The 23,456-nt window shown below is 34.7% G+C and overlaps 1 protein-coding gene across 2 annotated transcripts; it reads right to left on the bottom strand.

The window, feature by feature from the left end:
• Positions 1–9,668: 9,668 nt before the first annotated feature.
• LOC145688481 (uncharacterized) lies at positions 9,669–21,884 on the bottom strand. 2 transcript variants are annotated; one of them, XM_081762773.1, is made up of 5 exons: positions 21,814–21,884; positions 16,470–16,696; positions 15,047–15,224; positions 13,735–13,831; positions 9,669–9,795 (listed from the first exon to the last, which is right to left on the bottom strand). In XM_081762773.1, the coding sequence occupies exons 2-5, from the start codon at positions 16,686–16,688 to the stop codon at positions 9,732–9,734; spliced, it is 558 nt and encodes a 185-aa protein (XP_081618899.1). In that variant the 5' UTR covers positions 16,689–16,696; positions 21,814–21,884; the 3' UTR covers positions 9,669–9,731. The 2 variants fall into 2 exon arrangements, with proteins under 2 accessions (XP_081618899.1, XP_081618897.1); XM_081762771.1 differs by lacking the exon at positions 21,814–21,884 and having other exon boundaries at positions 16,470–17,898.
• Between the last annotated feature and the right edge of the window lie 1,572 nt (positions 21,885–23,456).

Raw genomic sequence — 23,456 nt, 5'->3', positions numbered from 1 at the left:
TGTTTCTTTCAATTTCCTTAGGAATGTTGCGAATGGTATGACTTTTAAAACTATGTTTTAAAAATAATACACATCGGCACACAAGATGATAATCTGAAACCTAGGAAATATACTTAATTGTTTTTAATTTGTTCCCACGCTACCAAAACTGCACTTATATATATTAATTCCAGCCTTTTAATATAAGCATTTCACACTTTTGTCTGTTCTAGGATGATACAGTTCTAGTTCATGTACTCCCATGCGCAATAAAAATTGCGCGTATACTGTAACTCACGATTTTTTGCATGTTCCATTTTCCTTAAGTTTATAGGTAAAATTCAGCTATTAGTATGGAGAGATAATAGAAAGCAATCCATCTAAGCAGATATTTCCAAAAAATACAATAAAATAATGAAAATAATGAAAATATAAGAAAAAACAAATTTATGCTCGGTTTTGTGTATACTGCCAATCATGGTTTCTAGGGATTTTTTCAGTAGCAGAGCACGATTGCAGAGGAAATTCAGTAGGGAAGTCGAGGATTTGGATCAAGGAACTGGATAGTAGAGTAAAATGTTGCATTTATTGGTTAAAACCTAGTGTGTAGATTGTCTGCCAAATATAAATTAGCTTCTGTAACCAAGATGTCGTACGGAAATATAGAAACAAAGAGGAAATCTCCTGTCTTGAGGTTCGCTATGGATATTAGCATTTATTTGTTAAGAAAAAGAGAACAAGCAAAAAGTAGTTTACGTTGTTAGGTGGGTAGCGTGGTGGATTAGTAGTTCTTGCAGTATTTTGACACTAGATCCAATCACATTCTTTTTCTTTTTCTTTTTTTTTTACAAATTATAATTTTCATGTTAATAAGAACCGAAGCAATATAATAAGGACATAACTTATTGATATTTTGCTATAATGACATATTTATCCAGTATTAGAATACTATTGGTAATATCTATTGTTTTCAGTTCATGCTGTTGTATAGCTTCTGTCATCCTGTTTCCTTGGGAAAAGAACAATTCTGTCTCCAGCAAAGTGTGAAGGATATATACGGACAGAAAAAGACATCTTAGTACCAAACGTGATTTATCGTGATGAAATGGACTAGTTTGCCATTAATAATAATAAAAAACTAAGTAAATTATTGAAGTTGGCTTCTCTTTAGCTTTCAGCTAAAAATATTTTTTTCTTTATAAGACTATACTTTATAATGCAAGGTGTGTGATCATTCCCACAAATTTAGCACCAATCGGCAACAAGAACTGCACGTTGTGGTCTTAACCCTTTGGGGATCTCATGGTACAATTTGTACCATACGGGGTGTTTCATGGTACATTGCGTTATAACTCTCCTATTTGAGCTTTTTCGTCCGTTTTTTTTTGTTTTTTGTTTTTCAAGTCCAGAGGCATTGCAGTAGACATTACGGATGGTTTCACACCTTCCTGTGTCGAGATATAGGAGGTGATGACGTCTTAAGTCTAAAATTTATATTTTCGTGTAATACTTTTTAGGGGGGTTTATGTAAAGTATTTTTGGCGGGCTTATTTTTGCACGTAGAAGATTGAAATTTTGCACAAACATTCAGTCCACCGAGTAGTATTTACCAGATTTTTTCTTCAGATTTCTGCGTTAAAACAGGGGGGATCCAGAGGGTCAAAATGTTGAAAAAAAGATATTTTTACCCAAAAATCCCGTTTTTCCTCATTTTCCCGCCTTAAATACATGATGAAGACAAGTGAATGGTACCGCCTGAAAGGCAGTTCTATTCTGAAGAGAATGATGTGCGACACATGGCCCTTGGGTAATTAGGGAAGTGTCAGGGAATTTTTATCAAAATATACTTCTGTATAGGTTAGTTTTGGACATTTTCGGTACTATTTTTATGCTGGCTTATTTTTGCACCTAGAAGATTCAAGTTGTGCACAAACATTCAGTCCACCGAGTAGTATTTACCAGATTTTATTCAGATTTCTGCGTTAAAACAGGGGGTACAGAGGGGCTAAACGTTGAAAAAGGGAAATTTTTACCAAAAATTCCTTTCACGGGATTTTCCCGCCTTAGATACATAATGGGGACAAACGAATGGTACCGCCTGAAAGACAGTTCTATTCTGAAGAGAATGATGGGCGAAACGTGACCCTAGGGTAATTAGGGATGTCTCAGGAAATTTTTTACCTGAGATCATGGTGTTTTACGGTAATTTGGGGCAAGGTGGGAATTCTTGATAAAATTTCTCCCGCCCTTGGTATTCAAGATAAAAACATGAAATTTGGCACACACATTCAGTATACCAAGTACTATTTAACAGATTTTTTTAGATGGCTGCGTTCACACAGGGTCGCTCCAGGGGGGCCCAAATTGCGAGAAAAAAAATTCACTCCGATATTTTCTCTTTGACATCATTTTTCCCGCTTCTGGTATATGGTATGAGCATGCAAGTGATATCATTTGAAAGCCAGCTCCATTCTGAAGAGAATGAGGTATGAACCATGATCCTAGGATAAATAGTGACGATGCAGTAGCTGCTTGACTGAAAGTCTAAAAAATAGCCCAAAAACCCCGGATCTCGGTCTTGATCTATTTTTCATGCTCTGGAGTCTATCGCCTAGCGCGCCCGTCTACACCCTGACTCATATGTTTATCATTCAGTACAGACACGTATCCAGGTTTTCTATTCGGAGGGGGCCCAACACGAATCCTCGTATGCACGTAATTCTAATGTTTTAAACATATCAATATCAATAATAATAATAATAATAATAATAATAATAATAATAATAATAATAATAATAATAATAATAATAATAATGCAACAGTTCTGTATTTCTCTTAAACCCTTTCCTACTTTTCATTTATAAACCGGTTTACTTTGGAAACTGCATTATAGCACAAACAAAATGAAACATATTTTCGAGAGAAATGTAACTAAAGAAAACTGTCTGCTACGTATATCACATAACAAAAATAGCAAGAAGACATTGAGTGTATCGTTCTAATATATTAAATTTAAAAGCAGAACGGAAACGAAATGTTAATCCTTTTTAAAGCTGTTCTTTAATTCCACCTGGCATAATGGCATTATGGTATGTTCTTAGATTTATAAGATGACAACAGCACATTGCCCAAAGTTTGGGCACTGACTCCAAGTAAACTGATATAAAAGAACCTCAAAAGGGTAAAAGCAAGTTTATTAAAAAATGCTTGAGTTTCGGGGGGGGGGGACAGCCCTCAGGCCCTCACACTGGATATGTCCCTGATTCAGTGCAGTGCATTTATTTGTTATAAAACATGATTATTAGATGCGTAATGTGTAAAATTATATCATATGTTTTACTTTTAATAGCTCTTTTCTTAACACATTCATATTATCCGGCATTCTGCCTGCCTGTTTATGTCGGATAAGCGAAGCTCTACTGTATTTCCAAAGCTAGCATATACATGAACTAGAATTGTATCGTCCTAGAACAGACAATAGTGTGAGATGCTAATATTAAAAGGCTGGAATAAGAAAAAGCATAAGTACTGTTTTGGTAGCGTGAGAACAAATTAAAAACAATTCAATATATTTCCTAGGTATCAGATCATCATCTAATTGTGTCGATGTGTATTCTTTTTTAAACATAGTTTTAAAAGTCATACCATTCGTAATATTTATAAGGAAATCGAAAGGAAAACTTCTGTGTGCCTCTTGTGGCAAAGTGGCTTAAGTGCATGGTCCGAAACCGATTCCCACTTTAAGGTATAGATAGAGTTCCCATATTTCAGAAAGGCAAATCCGGGATGCTACTAAATTACGAGAATCTTTGAAATGCTTAAAATTGAAAGAAGTGTTGAATACTAATTTACTTTCTTCCATTAGATAGAGTTGTTCAAGTATTACGTTATCACATTTTTATTCATTTCACTAGACCTTCTTCGAAGGGCGCCGATTTCTCTGTAATTATTTGGGGGGGGGGCACTCAAATGCAGAAAATATATATATGAGGATCTTAAGACAAATTGCACTCAAATTATGCCAAATATTAAATATTTTATATTCATAAATACAAAGGAGGCCGACATGAGCTTTGGGGGGCGGCCCCCCAGGATCGGCACCCTTGCCTTCTTCCTAGTTAAGCAAACGTAAGCAGAGGATTCACTCCCTCTCCCTGGTAGTCAAAATTGTTTCTTTTTTCTCAAGATCTGTTGTGTTTCGTGAACTAACCATCTAAATGAATGTTTTCACTTAGATCCATCCCGTCGATTCGCGTTGCCTAGGACTAAAATAAATTAAGGGTCAGTAATGAAGATGAGACTTCCACATCAGACATGTGGATCGGAGATCTTTCTTTGTTCGAACTTTGATTTTTTCAAATCCGTGATGGGAAATTATATTATGAGTACAATTTTCGAAAGCAATAGTATACGATCGTAAAAATATCTTACAAAACGATGGTTTATTGCAAAATACTTTGACTCAAAGAATAAATTACAAGTGATAAACTTGTTACTTTTCCTGAAGAGTCTGTCTTGAATGAGACGGAGGGTGTCGAGCGTAGTGCTTGGAACGATTGACTCACTTGTTCTACCTTCCCGTGGGGCAGCCTTGATCCGACTTGATCCTAAACGGATTATTCAGAAGTCGAAGTCGGAAGATGTTCCAAAACACTCTTGGTCGATTACAATCTGCCTCACTTGTGAGGGGACAAACCCATGCCGTAAGTGTCGGTGGACCACCGTTAGGCAACTAGCGACATGTCCCCAAAAATTGGCGGTCCAGCAGCGACGATCGACGGTGGTCCCACTTCCGTTTTGAAAATTATATCAGCAGCGGCAGAGAAGCGACGGAACGCCAACGAACCACAAAATTATTCCCCTAAAATACGTTAAATCGCCTATATGCGTAATTTGTTTAAAAAAAAGTACATTTAAAAAAAGTAAAAAACAAAGGTGCCCTGAGCTGGGCGCAAAGCACCAACCTTAGGGTTACTAGTTGCGTGTACTTCCGAATTCGCCACGGAGGCGATTATGAGGACACAGGTTGTAGAGTGATAAATCGTTGACGTTTTTTTAATATTTCTAATCAGAGTTCTTTAATCGTGTATATTTGCACTTGCCATGTAATTTTATAACAAAATGGCAAGCGTCTATTTACTTTTTACATAGTTTTCCCATATTCACTTGCTAGTGATCGGCGACAATTGCAATCTAAATTCATACAATTATACGCATCTATTTCAATATTTTTCACTTCATGATGTAAGGGCAGAAGTTACATGCTAAATTTATTCATGAAATGTGATTGAGAAAGTTGTTCGAAAAAACGCATCCCATACAGTAAATTACACCTTACGTATTTTTTCAGAGCAATGATTCAAACTACGGGTTATTAGTAAAATATATATTTGTAAAAATAAGCAAAATATTTACAGCTGTTTTTTTTTTGACAATTTTATTATTTAAAATTTTCATCCTTCAGTAAACTACCCTTATTTTTAGGTGTCGGAGGATATAGAATTCGAAACGATAAAGCTTTATAAAAACTTCATGTCTAGAATTCGGTCCAGATACGTCGAACAATATGGCCTCTATTTGAATGCATGTAAAAGCGTGACGACCCGACAGACGAACAGATGGACAGACATCAAAATCACTTTTTCGATATGTGGGGGCGTGAAACTTGAATTCATTGAAATCTCGAATTCGATTTTTATCACTACCACTACAATTTCTTGTTTCGTCACTCGTACGTGAAAACGAATAGGAATACAGTGACACGTAAGGTGATAATTTGTAATCCCCAAAATTTAATGATTTACGTTTAATATGTTGCCATGCTAGAAACAAAGCTTATGCCTGTCTGTTATATCATTTTAATATCAGTTTTTCACGCTAGTATATAATGTAGAAATATGGCATGATTATCGTTCATATTCATGCTATCTTTTGGAAATATTCGTGTTCCGCATACATAGATCTGTATATTTTAGTTACGTTCAACGAAAGCATTCTTGCACTTGTGGATATGAAGGAAAGAGAGAGAAAGTCAATACTCTAAAACGCAAAAAACACAAGCACACACACACGTAAGCGATAATTTGACATCACGTCGATGTAACAAGTGGTGAGACTGGAAAGATTGTCAAGCTCACATATGTTCTTTTTCCTGTTCCTGACACACAAATTCGAAGTGAGTTGCCTGCTGCTCAAGAACGGGCAGGGGAGGTGTAACATACAAGACCATAAACTGAAAGCAATCGCTGTTTCCAATAGTAGGCCTACACGTATTCTAATACTGAATAAATATGTCGAATAAAGGATACTATCAATAAGTTATATCCTTATTACATTGCTTCGGTTCTTATTAGCATCAAAATTATACACTTCCTATAATGCTTTGTAATATTTATGGGATGGGATGGGATTCGATCTCGTGTCAAAATAATAAAATAACTGCTGGACCGCCACTCTATCCACCTAACCACGGAGACTACGTTGCGTATCGCTTCGAACCTTAAGATAAGAGTTTTTCTGTTTAATTCTATACTTTCGTACATCTTAGTTACAGAAGCTAATTTATATTTGGCAAACCATCTATACACTAGGTTTAAACCAATAAATCCAATATTTTATTCCACTTTCCAGTTCCTTCCTTTGCCTATCGCCCCTCGTTCACTGCCTATTGTCAATTTCCCTTCGCAATCGTGCTCTGCTACTGAAAATCCCTCGAAAGCATGACTGCCAGTGTACAGAATACCGAGCTTAACTTTGTTTTTTGCTTATATGTTTATTATTTTATTATATTTTTTGGAAATATCTCCGTAGATGGATAGCTTTCTATCATCTCCACATAACTGACTTTTACTCATAAACGTAAGGAAAATGGAATAAATGTGAAAAAATCGTGAGTTACAGTATACGTGCATTTTTTTTTTTGCGCATGTGGATATATGCTATCTTTGAAAATACAGTAGAAGTTCGTTTATCCGACATAAACAGGCAGTCAGAATGCCGGATAATATGAATGTGTTAAGAAAAGACCTATTAAAAGTAAAACTGTCAAATAATTTTACAGATTATGCATCTAAAATCATGTTTTATAACAAATAAATACACTGCACTGATTCACGGACGTATCCTGCGTGAGGTCCTGGGGGCTGTATTACTCCAAAACCCAAACATTTTTTTAATAAACTTGCTTTTACCCTTTTGAGGTTCTTTTATATCAGTTTACTTTGAGTCAGACTCCCAATTTTGGGCAATGTGTTGTTGTCTTCTTAGAATTATAAGAACATACAGTAATCCCATTGATCCCAAGCGGAATTAAAGCAGTTTTAAATACGATTAAAATTTCGTTTCATTTCTGTTTATATTTTTATTGCATTAGAACGATACACTCATTGCCTTCTTGGTATTTTTGTTATGTGATATCCGTAGCGGACAGTTTTCCTTAGTAACATGTATCTCGAAAATATTTTTGATTTTGTTTGTGTTACAATGGAGTTTGTTCATAACTGATACGTAAGAAAAAAAGTTTAAGAGAAATACAGAAACTATTTTATTATTATTATTATTATTATTATTATTGATATTGATATTTTTAAAACATTAGAATGATGCTTAGGAGGATTCGTGTTAGGCCCCCTCCGAAAAGAAAACCTGGATGCGTGTCCGCATTGAATGATAGACATATGAGTTCCCAGATAGCAGAAACAGCTTGCCACAAGCATGATATAAGCTTGTCGTGACAAGGATATAAGCTTGTCCCAAGCTTGTTACGACAAGTCTGTAAGCGTATATCAAGGCTGATTCAAGCGACGAAGTTGACAGGCGACAAGCATATTGTAGGCTTATCCTGTAAGATTGTTTCAAGCTTGTCAGCTCAAGCTTATTGCAAACTTGTTACATAAAGCATGCTACAGGCTTGTTACCTCAAGTTTATCTCAAACTTGGTACATAATGCTTGCTACAGGCTTGTTACCTCAAGTTTATCTCAAACTTGATACATAATGCTTGCTACAGGCTTGTTACCTCAAGTTTATCTCAAACTTGGTACATAATGCTTGCTACAGGATTGTCACCTCAAGCTTATTTCAAGCTGTCCACTTCAAGTTTAGCACATGCTTAATATGTCTCGTTTATTGCAAGCTTCTCAGTAAAGCTTGATACAAATTTATTTCTGCACGTGAGAAAATCATTCATCTGCTTGGCGACATGTATAATGTTTGATGTGAAGGTTAGTATAATGTTCAATGTGTAAGTTACATAAATGATGGTGTGTATTCTTTTGCCATCTGAGGTGTTTAGATATTGCCATCACTTTATTGGCATTCTTTTAAATATATATAGGGGAAACCATACCATACTTACTATTAATAGTAAACATAGTAGTAAGCTATGGTTTCTGCAATGTTTTTAAAAGAATGCCAATAAAGTGGTGGCAATATCCAAACACCCTCAAATGGCAAAAGAACACACACCATCATTACATAAATGATAACCAGTTACCAGTTACATAAATGATAACTTACACACTGAACATTATACTAACCTTCACATCAAACATTATACATGACGCCAACCAGATGAATCATTTTCTCACGTGCAGAAACAAATCTGTATCAAGGTTGACACTACTGGGCCTCACATCAAACCTTATACAAAATGAAATCAACCTCATATAGACAATAATCCTGCAAAAATAAACGTAAAGGTGACGACGAAAGAACTGTTAAACCTACATAAGCAATGTTCTGAAAAAGAATAGTTGTGTTCGGTCAAAATGAAAGCAAAATAATGTATACTTTCACAATCTGTATTATGCTTCTTTCCTTCGTCCATTATGCGTCTTTGCAGCACGAGGTTCAGGTTTATTTCTGTTGAGTAACATTATTGAAATATCATGTTAAATTATAAATCCATGTCTCACACAACATTGGTGTTGAATATATACCCCATACTCCAGTCTATTGAGATTAGTATCTTATCTCAACATAGAAAACAACACTTTTCCTGAGTTCCTTGGTGAATATACTATGCGACCTGGCAGATCAGCATCCAATTAGTTTACCATTAACCACAGTTTGATGTTGAAGCTGAGCGTCCCGTTTCAGCACGAAGTTTTACATGAGACACTGACCTGTAGAATCCGAACAGTAATGCGTTCAGTGTTTGTAAGGTCTTCCACTGGGAATCGATCACGACCCTAGGCGCACCAAAGACGTACACCACTAGACAAACGTCAAGGGCTAAGCAAACTTTTAAATTATCAGATTTCAGGAAAGAAAGAAATATAAATTAAATCCTAGAACCACTGCTACACAGGGTGCGAAATACTGAGGATGGCCATTCCCATACTTCAAAATTTTGGAAGAAAATTCATCCTCAATAATTTACTGGAGAGATAAGGTGACATCGACACTGTCAGAAGTATACAAACTATTTACAGTAAATCTGTGCAGTTAGTGGACAACCTAGTGGATAAGCATTATCCCTAACCTTACATATATCAATAATTTTGGATGTTCAATATATGAAATCTTCATTTCAAAACTTTCCAGTGCATTTTTTTTTTACTTACTTATTTACTCCTATCTCTCCCCGATCATAACTTATGATTTCGCATCCTTCTGCTACATAATTGAAATAAATTATCCCTACATTCTACGCAATAACTGATATAAGGTTCCATGAAAACAATCAGCTTGTATTACAATGTTATTTATTGAACTTATTTACATATTTTGTATTATTTCTAACTTATTTCCTTAATTGGGTTCCTCAACTTCAACGGTGTGACCTTCCACTACAGGTTTTGAATTTCTTCGTTCTCTGCAAAATAACGATCATAAATACGTACTGAAAAACATGTAATTGATTGCACAGTTAAAAGAAAACATTCATATTGTTTACCTTATAAATACGCTCTCATTAAAATACATTATTATTCTTTGAAGTAAGTGCCACACAAGGCAACAGAGTCTGGCACTCGTTTCTCAGATCTGGTGATCCATGGCTTGGAAGCACTCCAAATATGATCTCTATAGCATTACGGTAGAATTTTTTATAGTGAATTAATATTCCCTAATCGAGCTCACCTATTCAGATGTTAGATTTGTAGTGTGACACTTCTTATTCAAAGTGTCTTGACTATGTCAAATACAATATAATCCATCTTCCCATACTGAAAATTAATAAAGTAATTTTAAACACTACTATACACAAACATTACCCAAACACTCTTTCGGTTTAGCGGCATCCCTTATATTCTACATTTTACGTTTTACAGCCTTATTTGATTAAATTTTGACGATCACTCATAAGAAACACTTGAAAGGAAAGAATCGCGTTTGTTACAATTACAACATACTCTCCCACAGTCTCATATTAAGTCGTCTCGGGATCGCACGAATCTGTCTGGGTCATACAGGGTCAGGGATCTGACTACTTCGGGATCACGAGTCACGAAGTATGTTACTCGTTTCATCACTGGTACCACTGCATGATATTTATTCACTTTACCTATTTCAATGTTCTAGTGCCAGTAAATTTTCAGTAAAGTTTTTTTTTAATTTCCTAGCTGAAAATGTGCATTGTTCTGTGAGAGCATCAATTGAGATAAATCCAGAAAATGTCATATTGACTCACTCGGTACTGTTGTATAAGCACGGCGTTACGAAAAACAAACGAAGTAATCACTGATATAAGAAATCACTGAGAGATGGAAGAACAAATATTTACTTATTTCTGTAATTTTCTCTCCATGCCTTGTATGAAATGCAATCTGATCTCACGATTCACAGGAAAGATAGGTCATAAGTGTGTGAACCTATATACCTTGTATTCTTCACGGAGCAACACAAATGATAGATGATGACCTACAAGGCGTTATCCTGCGTAATGTACAACAGAATGCATGGGAAAGTGTAGTTCGCAATTCACAGGAAAAGTGTAGAATTTACTAAAGTAGGCACCGTGTATACGGACAACTTCGTACCATTTTGCAACGAGTTTGGAACATACCTTAGAGGTTCAATGAAATATTTCTCTTTAAAAATAAAAAATAAAAAAGTTACTGGTGACTAACACGTAAAGAGGTGTTAAATAACAATTCACTGGAATTATTTGTGACAGTAAAACAAACGGATTTTAATCCTGAGCCTTACAGCGGAGGAATACATCTTTGCAACGTTTCATTCTTTCAAAACACAAGAATCACTGATAGGTAGACATGCATATTGCCTTCATCATACATATCAAGTGAAGAAGGGATGACTCATTACCGTAAATGTAACACTAAGTTTATTTGACCCATATTCATGGAACGTCGTGTCGGAGTCATTAGCGTCGTTTCACAATTCATTATAGAGAAGTAATAAATACTCCTGCGACCTATCGACCTAGTTCTTTATATCCCATCTTTGAAAGCAGAAACATTTCTCAGTGTACATGGCACAAGGCAGGAAAATCACTTCATTTACTTCAATCCAGTCAAATTCTGAATGCATTTTAAGACCTATGTCTCCCTATTTATTTTCCTGTTAATTTGTTGTTGAGTGTTTACGCATACGCATACTTTGGCGTGCTCTATCCTATTGAAATCTTTTTGTCTTTGGGGGAAAAAAACTACTCTTACTTTTTTAATTTTTTTTTTATTACTGCCACTGCTGAATGAAGTCTTTATCTTGTGGATAAAACATTAACCTTTGTTTCTTGTTCAATTTTAGTGTTGATTACTTCTTTTTCATACTGAATGAAGTCTTATCTTCCCGAAAACTCGGGAATGTCTTTGTAAGAGAGAAATGTGCATTTACTATTATTTTGTCTTTTAACAAAATTTTCTAACTGCTGAAGTCTTTATCTTCTAGGAAAAAAAATCTATTTCTTGATTAGTTTTAATGTTATTTTACTTCTTTTCTATCTCCTGAATGAAACCGTATCTTCTGAGAAGGAAAAAAAAACTACAATACCATCTGTATCTTAATTAATTATAGTACTTTATTGCTTGTTTCTATACTAAACGAAATAATCTTATCGTCTGGAAGATACTGCAATTGCATATTTCTCTATTACAATGGCATTGCAGAGTTTTCCAGAATGTAAGATGGTTTCATTTAGTATAGAAAAGAAGTAATTAACTCTAATCAATCAAGAAAGAGGGTGGTATTGTAGTTTTTCTCTCATGAGATGAGTTCGTTCAGTAGATAGAAAAGATGTAAAATAACACTAAAATTAGTCAAGAAAAAAATAGGTTAGTTGCTTTCTGTTTTTCATGCAGCAGGTAGGAAATGTTTTTAGAAGGCAAATATAACAGTAAGTGCCTATCTCTCTATTACTCTGACATCGCAGTTTTCAAAAAATGAAATTTCCTGCAGTATAGAAAACAAGTAATCAACACCAAAATTAATCAAGGAATAAAAGTTATTCTTTAAAAAAAAAGATTTCATTCAGCAGATAGGAGTAATCAAAAAATAAAATTAACAGAGGTACTTTCTTCCAGAAGACAAGAAAATAAAAATGTAAACAGTAATGAATCTCGATTTTAGTTAAAATTTCCATCCTCCGAGGAAAGTAACAGGCAAGTTGCTAAATTATAAGGGATAATAAAATAATAAATACATACAAGGTAAACATTTCATCTCATTTCACTGTGTACTAATACATGAGTGCGTAAAAATGAACTCATCTCGCTATATAAAATACAAAGACCTAAGTGATTGAGTGACCGACAGATCTTTGCACAGGCCAAATCGCTTAAGATAGACAAGTTAAATATGGACAGTACATGGGATTTGTTACGTAGGATACCACTAAGGAAGGATTTTTGCAAACTCGACAGGAAGGGGAGGAAAATAGGTGTGGGACGTATTTTTAAAATATGACCATATCTCCGAATTCCTTAAGGTTACAGACTTGAAATTTGATATTCGGATGTCTCATTTCAAATAATTTGACATATTTAAGCGGTTTTTGATATTTTAGTACAAAGGAAAAAAAGAAAAAAAGTGAGAAAGAAAAGGAGTGAGGATTACAATTATTATAAGATGTCGAAATCTCTGAATTTATGAAGGTTTGAAACATGAAATTTGGTATTTTCATATTATTTAAAATAAGTAGATAAGAATTTAAGCGCTTTTGAAATATGCCTCGAAGGTAAGAAAGGGGGGTGGAAAGAAAAATGGATGGGGATTATAATTATTATAGTAAAGTATTTAATCCCTTAAGGTGAGAGATTTGAAGTTCAGTATTTCCATTTCTCATTTAAAATACTTTGCCACGTGTTTCGGCCCTTTTTTTTCTTTTTTGACATGCTAGTAAAAAGGGAAAGAAACGATGTGGAGAGGAGAAAAAAAGGTGGGGATTACAATTATTCTAATAAAATGTCGATATCTCTAAATCTTTTAAGATTTGAAATATGGAAGTAACTTCTCATTTAAAATTATTACAAAAGCGTTTTATGATACATATCCTAAAAGGAAGAAAAAGGGAAGGATTACAATTATTATAATAAGATGTTCATATCTTGGGGTCCGGGAAAGTAAAAGGCATTGAAACGCTGTAAATCTCTTTTTCCTCCAAATCCACAGAATTCTATGCATATGATATTGATCTAGTGACCTATAGATGTGAGAAATGTAGTGAATACAAAACGTATATGTAGAGAAGAACGCGTCCATGGACTAAGTTGCAGATCCCTAGCTTATTTAGTGATGGTAAGGACTTTCCGATCTCTCTCGTGATTGTAAGGAAAATAGGTAAAACTATACTTACCTACGCAGTAGTCTAGGCTCCGCCTGCTGCAGCCAAACACCCAATACTTCCTTCACCGTTTCTTCTGTTGCGACGGTGTACATCTTACGAACAGCAGCTGAAAAGAAAGATAGAATTTCAAGCAAATACTAGCGATTTTTATTCTTTAAAAAAAACTGTCATTTGAAATAAATTTCCCTCTTAAATAGCTTTACGGAATTATGGTATGGTTTCTAAACATCGATACCTAGAGCTGAAACTAATTCCTATATTATTTTTCAAGTCACCTAAGCTAGGCCCCTATTTTGTGATTTTTATGTAAGGGTACTATAGAAAGTTATCTTCCACCACACTTTTGGTATATTATATAATGGAAAAGTTACATTTTTCGATACAAGTGTAACAAGACTTTCTTCCGGTGCCCTTAGTGGTGATATGGTTTTGAGTCAACGTTTCAAGTCACCTTAAATAACACTACAAAAAACACATTAGGTTTTGGCTACCTTCGTTGTCACGAAAAATTGAAAGATGAAGACGACAGAAAGACGAAAGTTTGACTATTCGCCGTCTTGACAGCCTGCAACTTTTCTCTTTTTATATTGGAATTATGGTAACTTCGAAAGCTATGTTCTTCTAGTGTTTTATCTGCGTTCCAGTGTTAGACAAAGAGCTCTGAAATTTTGCACCTTTAAAATATCGGCAGGGGAGACAGTTTGGCATACTATGTAATACTACCAGACTAACAGTGTTGCCAACCCAACAAAGTTATATTCGTGTGGTAGACAGTATCAAATTTACAGGTATACACGAAAAGTCTGGTGCAAAATTATACTTCACAGTAGTGATTCCTACACTGTACTTCAATTTAAATTCGTTGACACTATTGACTTTATTTAGCCCTGGAATCATTCCTACCTTGGAATTGTATTTGGTTTTAGATTTTCCGTACACCTTACAAATTCTTTTGAATGCTTTTCAAAGCAAAGATTTGTTTAAATATGTACTCTGCCAGTAAAGCTTTGTTTACAACATAGAGTGTTGGATCAGTTATTGAATTTCCTATACATTCTACACAGATGTTATATTCACCCAGTAAGGGTGAACACATTTACATATTTTACTACTTGACAGTAAAAGAATCCTAAAGTACTCAAAGCATACTTTATTCATGAAGAATTACTTCTGATTGCTTGGGACATACTAATATGAGAACACACGTCCAGTACGAGAGAAGTAAGACTTAATAATTAGCAAGCTGGAATTTTGTATGGTTACTAGCATAAATAAATAAATGAAGTTAAATATTTCAGTACAACTTTTCAAATCAACTTACTGTTGATCTTATTGTACATTTGGTTGGACCCAAAGGTGTGCTTTTTTGCTTCATGATCCTTGGTTTCCTGCCAGAGTAGGAGAATTCCATTGCGAGTTTGTCGCACAAAGTTCTTCTTATTGCATTGTGAGCGAAACCTTTTAAAATCCTTACCACCAATTGACAGTAATACTTTTACCTGAAAGAAAGGAAAGTATTTAGATCTAATGCATGCTGAAATCAAAAAGAAAAACAATATATATAAGGGTCCGTATTGTTATGTTTTTCTACCAGTGGAAAAAAAACAAAGCATGAATGAAACTAGATTAATTTTTAGATACCGTAATGTGAAGTGTGAAAAAAAAAGGCGTGGGGTTCTGAGTTTCACGGAAGGCCGTATCAAATGGGCTACGTGACTAACAAAAACTGTTTGCCTGGGATTTATTTGGTAACTTTCAGCTTTATATCGGAATAGCGGTTATTTAAAAGGACCATTGTCCGTTTGAATTAGAAAAAAATACTATATATATATATATATATATATATATATATATATATATATATATGTGTGTGTGTGTGTGTGTTTGTGTGTGTGTATCTATATGGAAATTACATACACTTCCAAAAGTAACAAGTAACAGTGGGTTAATCAGTGCTGCCAACAAGTAGTGTCAGAAAATAGCTAAATGACGCACAAAAACTAGCTAAAAATGGCTCAACTTACCTTAACTTATAGGTAACAGAATTTAGGAATAAAGAAACTAAATATTTGGTACTTTAAGTCTACTAGTTTACAAAGATGTTCTAATATTATTTATCTTTTGATATCCTCAAATCAAACAGTTTCACAATACAATTTGTTCCTTCATTGACTAGAAGTAATAAAATCTCTTGAATTATTTTCAACTTCTAATGCTGGGTATGGCTGGATAACACCATTGATCTATCACAAAAATATATACATGCACATGCACGCATCTCAACAAGAAAAACTCCACCCAAACTAAAAATACACTAGAAACTAATCAAACAAATTGACTATGGAGAAACCAGATCCAGGAATCCCAATTTACCGTGACGGATAGGTGAGACTGATAAAAGATCTAATTTACTGTGACAATGTAAGTGCTGTTGTAAACAAAAGAATTAGAAAAATACCAAGATAAACTACTTTTTTTTAGGTTTTTCATATTTTCTAAAAAAAAAAATTGACTGCAAAAGATTTAATTGCCGCCTAAATGATTATATTAGCAAGTATGAATGGCAAGTTGACCAAAAATTATAGTCCATAGCTAATGCACATCATAATGACTAAATTGGCAAAAATGGAGTTGATGCTAACATTTAGTCAAAAGAGAGATGTTCCAAAAAGACGTAAATTAAAAGATATAACAAAGATTTGAAACCTGCTTCATAACTTGTACAGGTTTGATAGGATACTTACATATTTCTTTCCGTAGTTAGGTTCTTCAAGCTTTCTCTCAAATGTTTGAAAATCATTGAACGTTCGCAGAGGCAGAAGGCCAAGAAGTTCGGATTCTTCGTTTATGGACTCTGCTTTCACACTCACACCATTACTTAGAAGTGTGTCGACCTTCTTCTGGACGGAAGATACTCTTTCACTAAGGTCAGCTAAAGTAGATTGCATTTGGCCAAATACCATTCTGATATCTGCAATAAATTTTAGGAAATATTGTTTTGAAGGTGTTAATATAACTAGAAAATATATTATTTCACAAACCATTGAAACAATTAAATGTACATTCATGTTCAAAATGATTGTCGCATATCTATAACTGTCTTCTTGTGGAAAATTTTATAGGGAAAGAATTATAAGCACGTAAATTAGAATGAGTAAAACAAATGGACAAGAAAGTTTTATTTTCGTTTTGTTGTTCTTATTTACTGCTCTTTTGACATGAAATTTGCCACATACATGTCTTTGCCGATTATGCACATACCAACATTATAAGAAATACAGGGCGAATTCGTTATCAAATTTTATTCCTACAACAACATATTTATAGACATGCGACAATAATTTTGGACATGGGTGTACGTTTGTGGTGGACAAACACCGTGTGCGTAGATTTTCTCAGGGTTCTACCGTTCCCCTCCACTTTCTTCAATCCATTATTTAATTCATTCTCATCATCACCGTCTCCTTTAGGCTGCCCCGCATAACCGTGGGACAAAACTCAAAGATTTTATTTAAATATGAGTTCGCTGTTCATTTAATCAGAAATCTTGGGGGGAAAAGTGGGGAACAATTAGGAAGACGTGTGTAGAAGACCACTATGTTGCAGAATTATGACCAGATCATTAGAGTATGACGTCATTCATCAGCACTGCGGAAGGAAAGGGTTGATTGCTCAGAGGTAGAACGTTGCCTTTTGGTGCGACGGATCTTTGGTTCAATCTCCGGCCTTATGAGTTTATGATGGACAATATCATATTCGTCAGGGTTTTCCCGTTCTCATGCCACTAATTCCTTCATAATCATTCACTATCATTAGTCATCCGTGTATCTTAACATTAACCCTAGGAAGACTAAACTATAATTGGTCACGTGAAAGACTAAGGGGGGTCAATTTTGCTCGTGGTTGTAAATTCCAATTTTAACCCTACTAATGTATTTTAAAGCTATTTAATGACTGCTACTAATAAATGTGAGTTGTAAAATTATTTTAAGACTTGTGAAATTTTATTTTAATAGGAAATATTACAAGTCCCAGTACAGACTACTACCGCATTTGGTTAGCAGACATGAAGTAGCTTGAAATACATTAGCCTGTGTAGACAAGTTACTATACTAAACCTGAGAGTATTACGTTTGCTCAATGTATAAAAGTAGATTATGTTAATTTAGTCATCCATTCAATGAATAGATAAGTTTACATGATCCTTTCAAGGTAAAACTGTACTCCTCTTAACATTTCTAAGTTGCTAAAAAAATGTACTTAGTCTCCTGCGCTAAAAAAAAAAAAAAAAAACCTACCACAATAATGTGCTTTCTAATAAAACTAAATTTAAGTTTAGATTACAGAAGAAAATACAAAAAAATTCAAACGTTGTAAAATTCATTTGTTCGGGCAAAGAGAAAAAGAAAGTGCGGGCAAATTTGACCCACCTTCGTCTTTCTATGGTTAAGGACATAACAGCGGGGTTATGAAGAACGGGACCTACAGCTTAAAGTGAGATCCGAACCACTACTCAGTTTGCACTCGAGAGATATTGTTCTTCATTTGAACTCGAAACCAGAATCCCTTGATAACAAAAGCAATAAATCCACAGACCCATCATCCACGGAGGTCAACTGATAGAAATACGTTGCAGTGATCTTGCATACTTGTGAATATTTTAGGAGCCACTTAAGAACCAAAAGGGAAAGAACTGCAAAATGGAATCACTCTATAGCTATACACATTAAATCAATGGACAATTTTAAAAGACTATATAGTACAGAAGATCTAATTTAGTCAGTCAGAAATATAGGCTTAATTTAATTTGCTAATCAATACAGGAAGTGACTAATAGTTCTGGACCATTCATACTATCTTTCTAAATAAAACTTTTTATTATTATTATTATTAACAACAGTCAAACCTAATGGAAATCTCTGTTTCGTCGATCTACTTTCCAATGTTATAAATTTAGACACTTAATCAGCTTCTGTGGAAAAGTTTTGTTGACCGTCCGCTAGTGGCAGCGCACTACAGGCAGTTCGGCGGGAACTCCAAACTTGATAAAATAAAATCACAATTAAAGAGACAAGTTAAAAAATTATTTTTCACGAATCCAACCCCCACTCAACTTGTGGACTATCATGCCTCCGACAAGGAAAATTCAAGCTTAACCAATGCTGAAGGAGTAGACTGCTGAATAATTTATGATGTAATGGCAGATCATTTGCAGAACTAGTTGACCTATGACCTCTAGTTTGAGCGAGTTGCGTTCATTTCTCGAGGTTGCGACCCTGTTCAATCGAATCATCAGCCTCAAATTACCTTTACTCTTAATAAAAAGGGGGCAACGGTTACTCCACTTTAATCTAAGGTAAACGTATTTAAACAAAAAAAAAAAAAAAAAAAAAAAAAAAAATTGGTGTAAAGCAAACATTCCGGTTTAAGTGAAAAAAAGTTAAAAAAAAAAAACACGGTTTTGGCCAATCCTGAAAAATAGCGTTATTTCTTTATTACATCCGTTCAGATTGCAAATATTTTTCTGAGATTTAAGATCCAGACTTCATTCACCTGGTAGAAAAAAAAGTAAACAAAAGCACTAAAATCAATTAAGAGACAGAAGTTACTGTTTTTAGAGGATAAAAAGATAAAAATGTAAGCAACGAAAAACCTAGTTTTCTTCAAACTTACACCCTCGACTTCTTACCTAACAAACTTCAAACTAATATGCCAACTTATTTTCGCGTAATAATCCATTTTGAATTATTATTAATATCTAATAAGTAATTTTTCGAAATTCATCGTTCTTTTACCGTAAACCCAAAAGTCCATACCCGATGGAACCTTTCCTTCCTCTTATTGTAAAGCGATGAAATGAGTGATATCACTTAATCTAAGATTGATGAAGTATACCTTAGAATAAGTAATTGATACTAAATAAAGTCGGACATAAGTATTTATATTCTTCAATTTTGCCCCCAACCTGCGAATAAATATGGAAGAACATAAGGAACGAAAGATAAGCATGATGCATTCTAAAATGAGTGAAATGTCCAGGCTTGCTTGCTGCATTTAAATATCATCCGTACCGATTCTTGTGGAAGCCACATCAGTTAAAATTTTTAGTGTATCGGTGAAAGCTAAAACAAGAAAGCTTAGGCAATGTATTAATTCAAAGCAGTTTTCTCCTCGATTGTAGAGATAAAACGTAATTTTCATTACTTTAGCGGACGGCTCTCCAAATTTAAATCGATTTTGTTGATTTTTTCACTAGATTTGAGGCACTACTTTACAAACACTTCACGAACCACAGCTGAGCGAGCGGAGGGGATTAGAAGCCCCGTAGGGCTCGTTTTTTTCCCATATCTTTTAAGTTACACACGATTGGCATTGCAGCCATTGTAGACTGTCATTTTCCAAAACTTAACATACAAATACTGTCATTTCGTTCCTTGCTTGTATTCAACCGCCTTCCGCCCTGGCAAATAGCTCCACCATAACATACTTACTTTCCCATGTATACTCATTTGTACATACAATTTATTGAGTTTAAAACACTTACATTATCATTTAACCACCTTCATTATTAATATAAGGTTAACTTTAGCAGATGGCTCTACCTAATTAAATAAATTATTTTAATGTGTTTAGACTTAATAAATCGTATCTGTTATATAGAATCCTACGAAATGGAAAATTAAGTATGTTATGGTGGATCTAATTGACAAGGCGGTAGGCAGACGAATACAAGCAAGGAATGAGATGGCAGTAAGTACATATGAAGCTTTGGAAAATGACCGTCTGCAATGGTTGCAATGCCAAACGCGTGTAACTTAAAAAGTAGGGGGAAAAAAACGAGCCCTGCGGGGCATCTATTCCCCTTCGTTCGCTCAGCTATGCTACGTAAAGTGTTATGTAACGGCATATTTTTTGAACTGAGGGTGGCAATATTTTGCTTAAATTTTGTACTTTCTTGGTATATATTTTGTATTTTTTTTAATGGTTTAGGTAGGTTAAGTTAGTTTGGGTTAGTTTAGGTTAGGCTGGGTTAAGATACTTGGGCATTACTCGAGCAGATGGTTCTACCAAATGTTCACACATTGCATTTCCCGGTTCCTTTTTGTAGAATATCCACTAAATGAGAAGCTAGTGCATAAACCACGAACCAACTTGTGCTAGGTGGCCACAAAAAAAGCACGAATGCCATCTAACCGAGTCAGGGCAGGAGTGTAGCTGGGAGTCCCGAGCGGAGCGAGGGGATGCGTCCGTAGAGAGCAGGCGTGTCAGCGACGGAGGACATGCACATAAACGAGGAAAGTGGAAAAAGACATAAAATATCCGCAGTAATTTTTACATGGTGATTTTACCTGAATTCGTACTTTCTTCCTATATTTTCTGTTTTTGATGATTTAGGTTAGGTTTGGTTAGTTATGTTAGTAATTACGGTTACGTAACACCAACTAATTTCTCCTGTAAACACGGTGGTTTTACCTGATTTTGGCCCCCAAGTTCCAAAATTCTCTATATGTAACAGTATTATCTCAAATCTAGTGAAAAATGACCATAAAATCGATATAAATATGGTACAGCCGTCTGCTAAAGCAATGCCTTAACAGTTATCAAGTATTCCACCTATAAATTTTTAATATGATAAAGCCGTCTGCTGAAGTTAACGCTCTAATTTTTGTACTGATATTCAGGGGTGCCCGAGGAAAATTTTCTAGGGAGGGGCCCATCTCCATGGTTGCTATATTACGCCTGGTATTTAATATACATGATTTCTATATTACGTATACATTTTCGTAAGCCAAAGGGGGCCCGGGCCCCACCCCCTCCCCTTCGGGCGTCTATCCTGATGCTAATTGTCAAGAGCCATCGCTGACTTTAAAGAATCCAATGGCTAAATATGGTATACATTATACGGATGAACACACTTAAAAAAAAGAAAACAACATAAAAGGTATAAACATAAAATTCCATCCATATTTGAAAAGTAATACTATCCTAAAAGCGCTTAGCGCACTAGTCTAAAATAAAAATCACCTTTTTATTTTGTAACTAAAACTAAAGTAGGGCTTACTATTACATTTCATACACATAGCTTACCTTTGTTTACCTTTTGGAAGAAATCAAGCGCCAAATCTCAGACTACTCACCAATCCTACAGATGACTCCATTTGCTAAACAATCGACAAACGTCAAGCGTTTTGAATCAAGCTTGAAATAGGCTTAGTAGAAAGTTGATAAATTCAAGCTTCTTTTCAAGTTAAAAACAAGCTAAAATAAACGTTGATTGTCGCTTGTCGCATTCAAGCTTCTTTTCAAGTTAAAAACAAGCTAAAATAAACGTTGATTGTCGCTTGTCGCATCAACTGTACATTGCTAAGCCAAAATCAAGGGAAAGCGACCCTTGATTTAAGCTTACATGCTATCTGGGTTATGGTGTAGACGGGCGCGCTAGGCGACGGACTCCAGAGCATCAAAAGATAAAGAACACAATTCGCAGTACTTGGCGATTGATGCTATTTTTTATCTGCAATGATATGTCGCATAATGTGGTATGTGGAATAAACGAAGGTCGGATAAACGAGACCATGGTGTATTGGCGTTTCAAGCACCTAACCTTTAAAATATTTGTATAAAAATCATCTTTCACATCTTGCTAAATTTGTGGGTATGATCACACACCTTGCCTAATAAAGTATAGTTTTATAAAGAAAATGTATATTTTAGCTAAAAACTAAAGAGAAACAGAAATTGAATAATTTTCTATTTTTTTTTAAATAATTGCAAATTTGTCCATTTCATCACGATAAATCACTTTTGGTACTAGATGTCTGTTTCTGCCTGGGTATATCCTTCACATCTTGTTGGAGACAAAATTGTTCTTTTTCCAAGAAAAGAAAATGAGAGAAGAAGCTATACAACAGCATGAACTGAAAACAATAGCTACGACCAACAGTATTCTAATCCTTAATAAATACGACATTAAATGAAAAAAGAATCAATAAGTTTTTTTTTCGTTATTATATTGCTTCGATTTTTATTAACATGAAAACTATACACTTCGTATAAGGGTTTGTGAAAAAAAAAATGATATGGAATGGAATGGCATTCAATCTGATGTCAAAATTGTATGAGAACTACCAGTCCGCCACTCTATCCACTTAAACGCGAAGACTATTTTCTGTTTGTTCTCTTTTTCTTTACAAATAAATGCTCATATCTATGGTGGATGTCACTTCGAGCCTCAAGACAAGAGTTTTGTGATGTGTGATGAATTTACCCTAGGAGGGGTAATGTGGTAGAAATCACTTTCGGAAAAAAAGGTATATATATATATATATATATATATATATATATATATATATATATATATATATATATATATATATTTCATACAGGTTGAAAAACCAAAGATTGATTTATTTCTCTATGTTCATTGAGTTAGAAGAGACCAGAAGTTTCCACCTAACTGTAAAATTCTAAATATTATTCTATGCTATGTGACTTCTGTAGGTGAGTGGGTATAACAGAAATAGGTTAAGAGTAATTTAACTACAGTTACACGATTGATATAAAAGACTGCCATAAGTTTGATTCGGGGTTCCAGTCTGTACAGTGGAGAGGCAAGGCACTTGCTTTGAGGAAGTCACCATCGTTCGAAACATAGAGATGGATCTCTCCTGCCCATCAAAGGTTGGATCTTCTGGACTCTTCTGTCGAATAGTAATGTAATTGACTCTCTT

The sequence above is a fragment of the Thermobia domestica genome, chromosome 6, assembly GCF_964235325.1.
Source record: "Thermobia domestica chromosome 6, izTheDome1.hap1.1, whole genome shotgun sequence".
Taxonomy (NCBI): domain Eukaryota; kingdom Metazoa; phylum Arthropoda; class Insecta; order Zygentoma; family Lepismatidae; genus Thermobia; species Thermobia domestica.
Note: the sequence above shows the minus strand (reverse complement) of the source record. Positions and strands in the feature narration are given on the sequence as shown.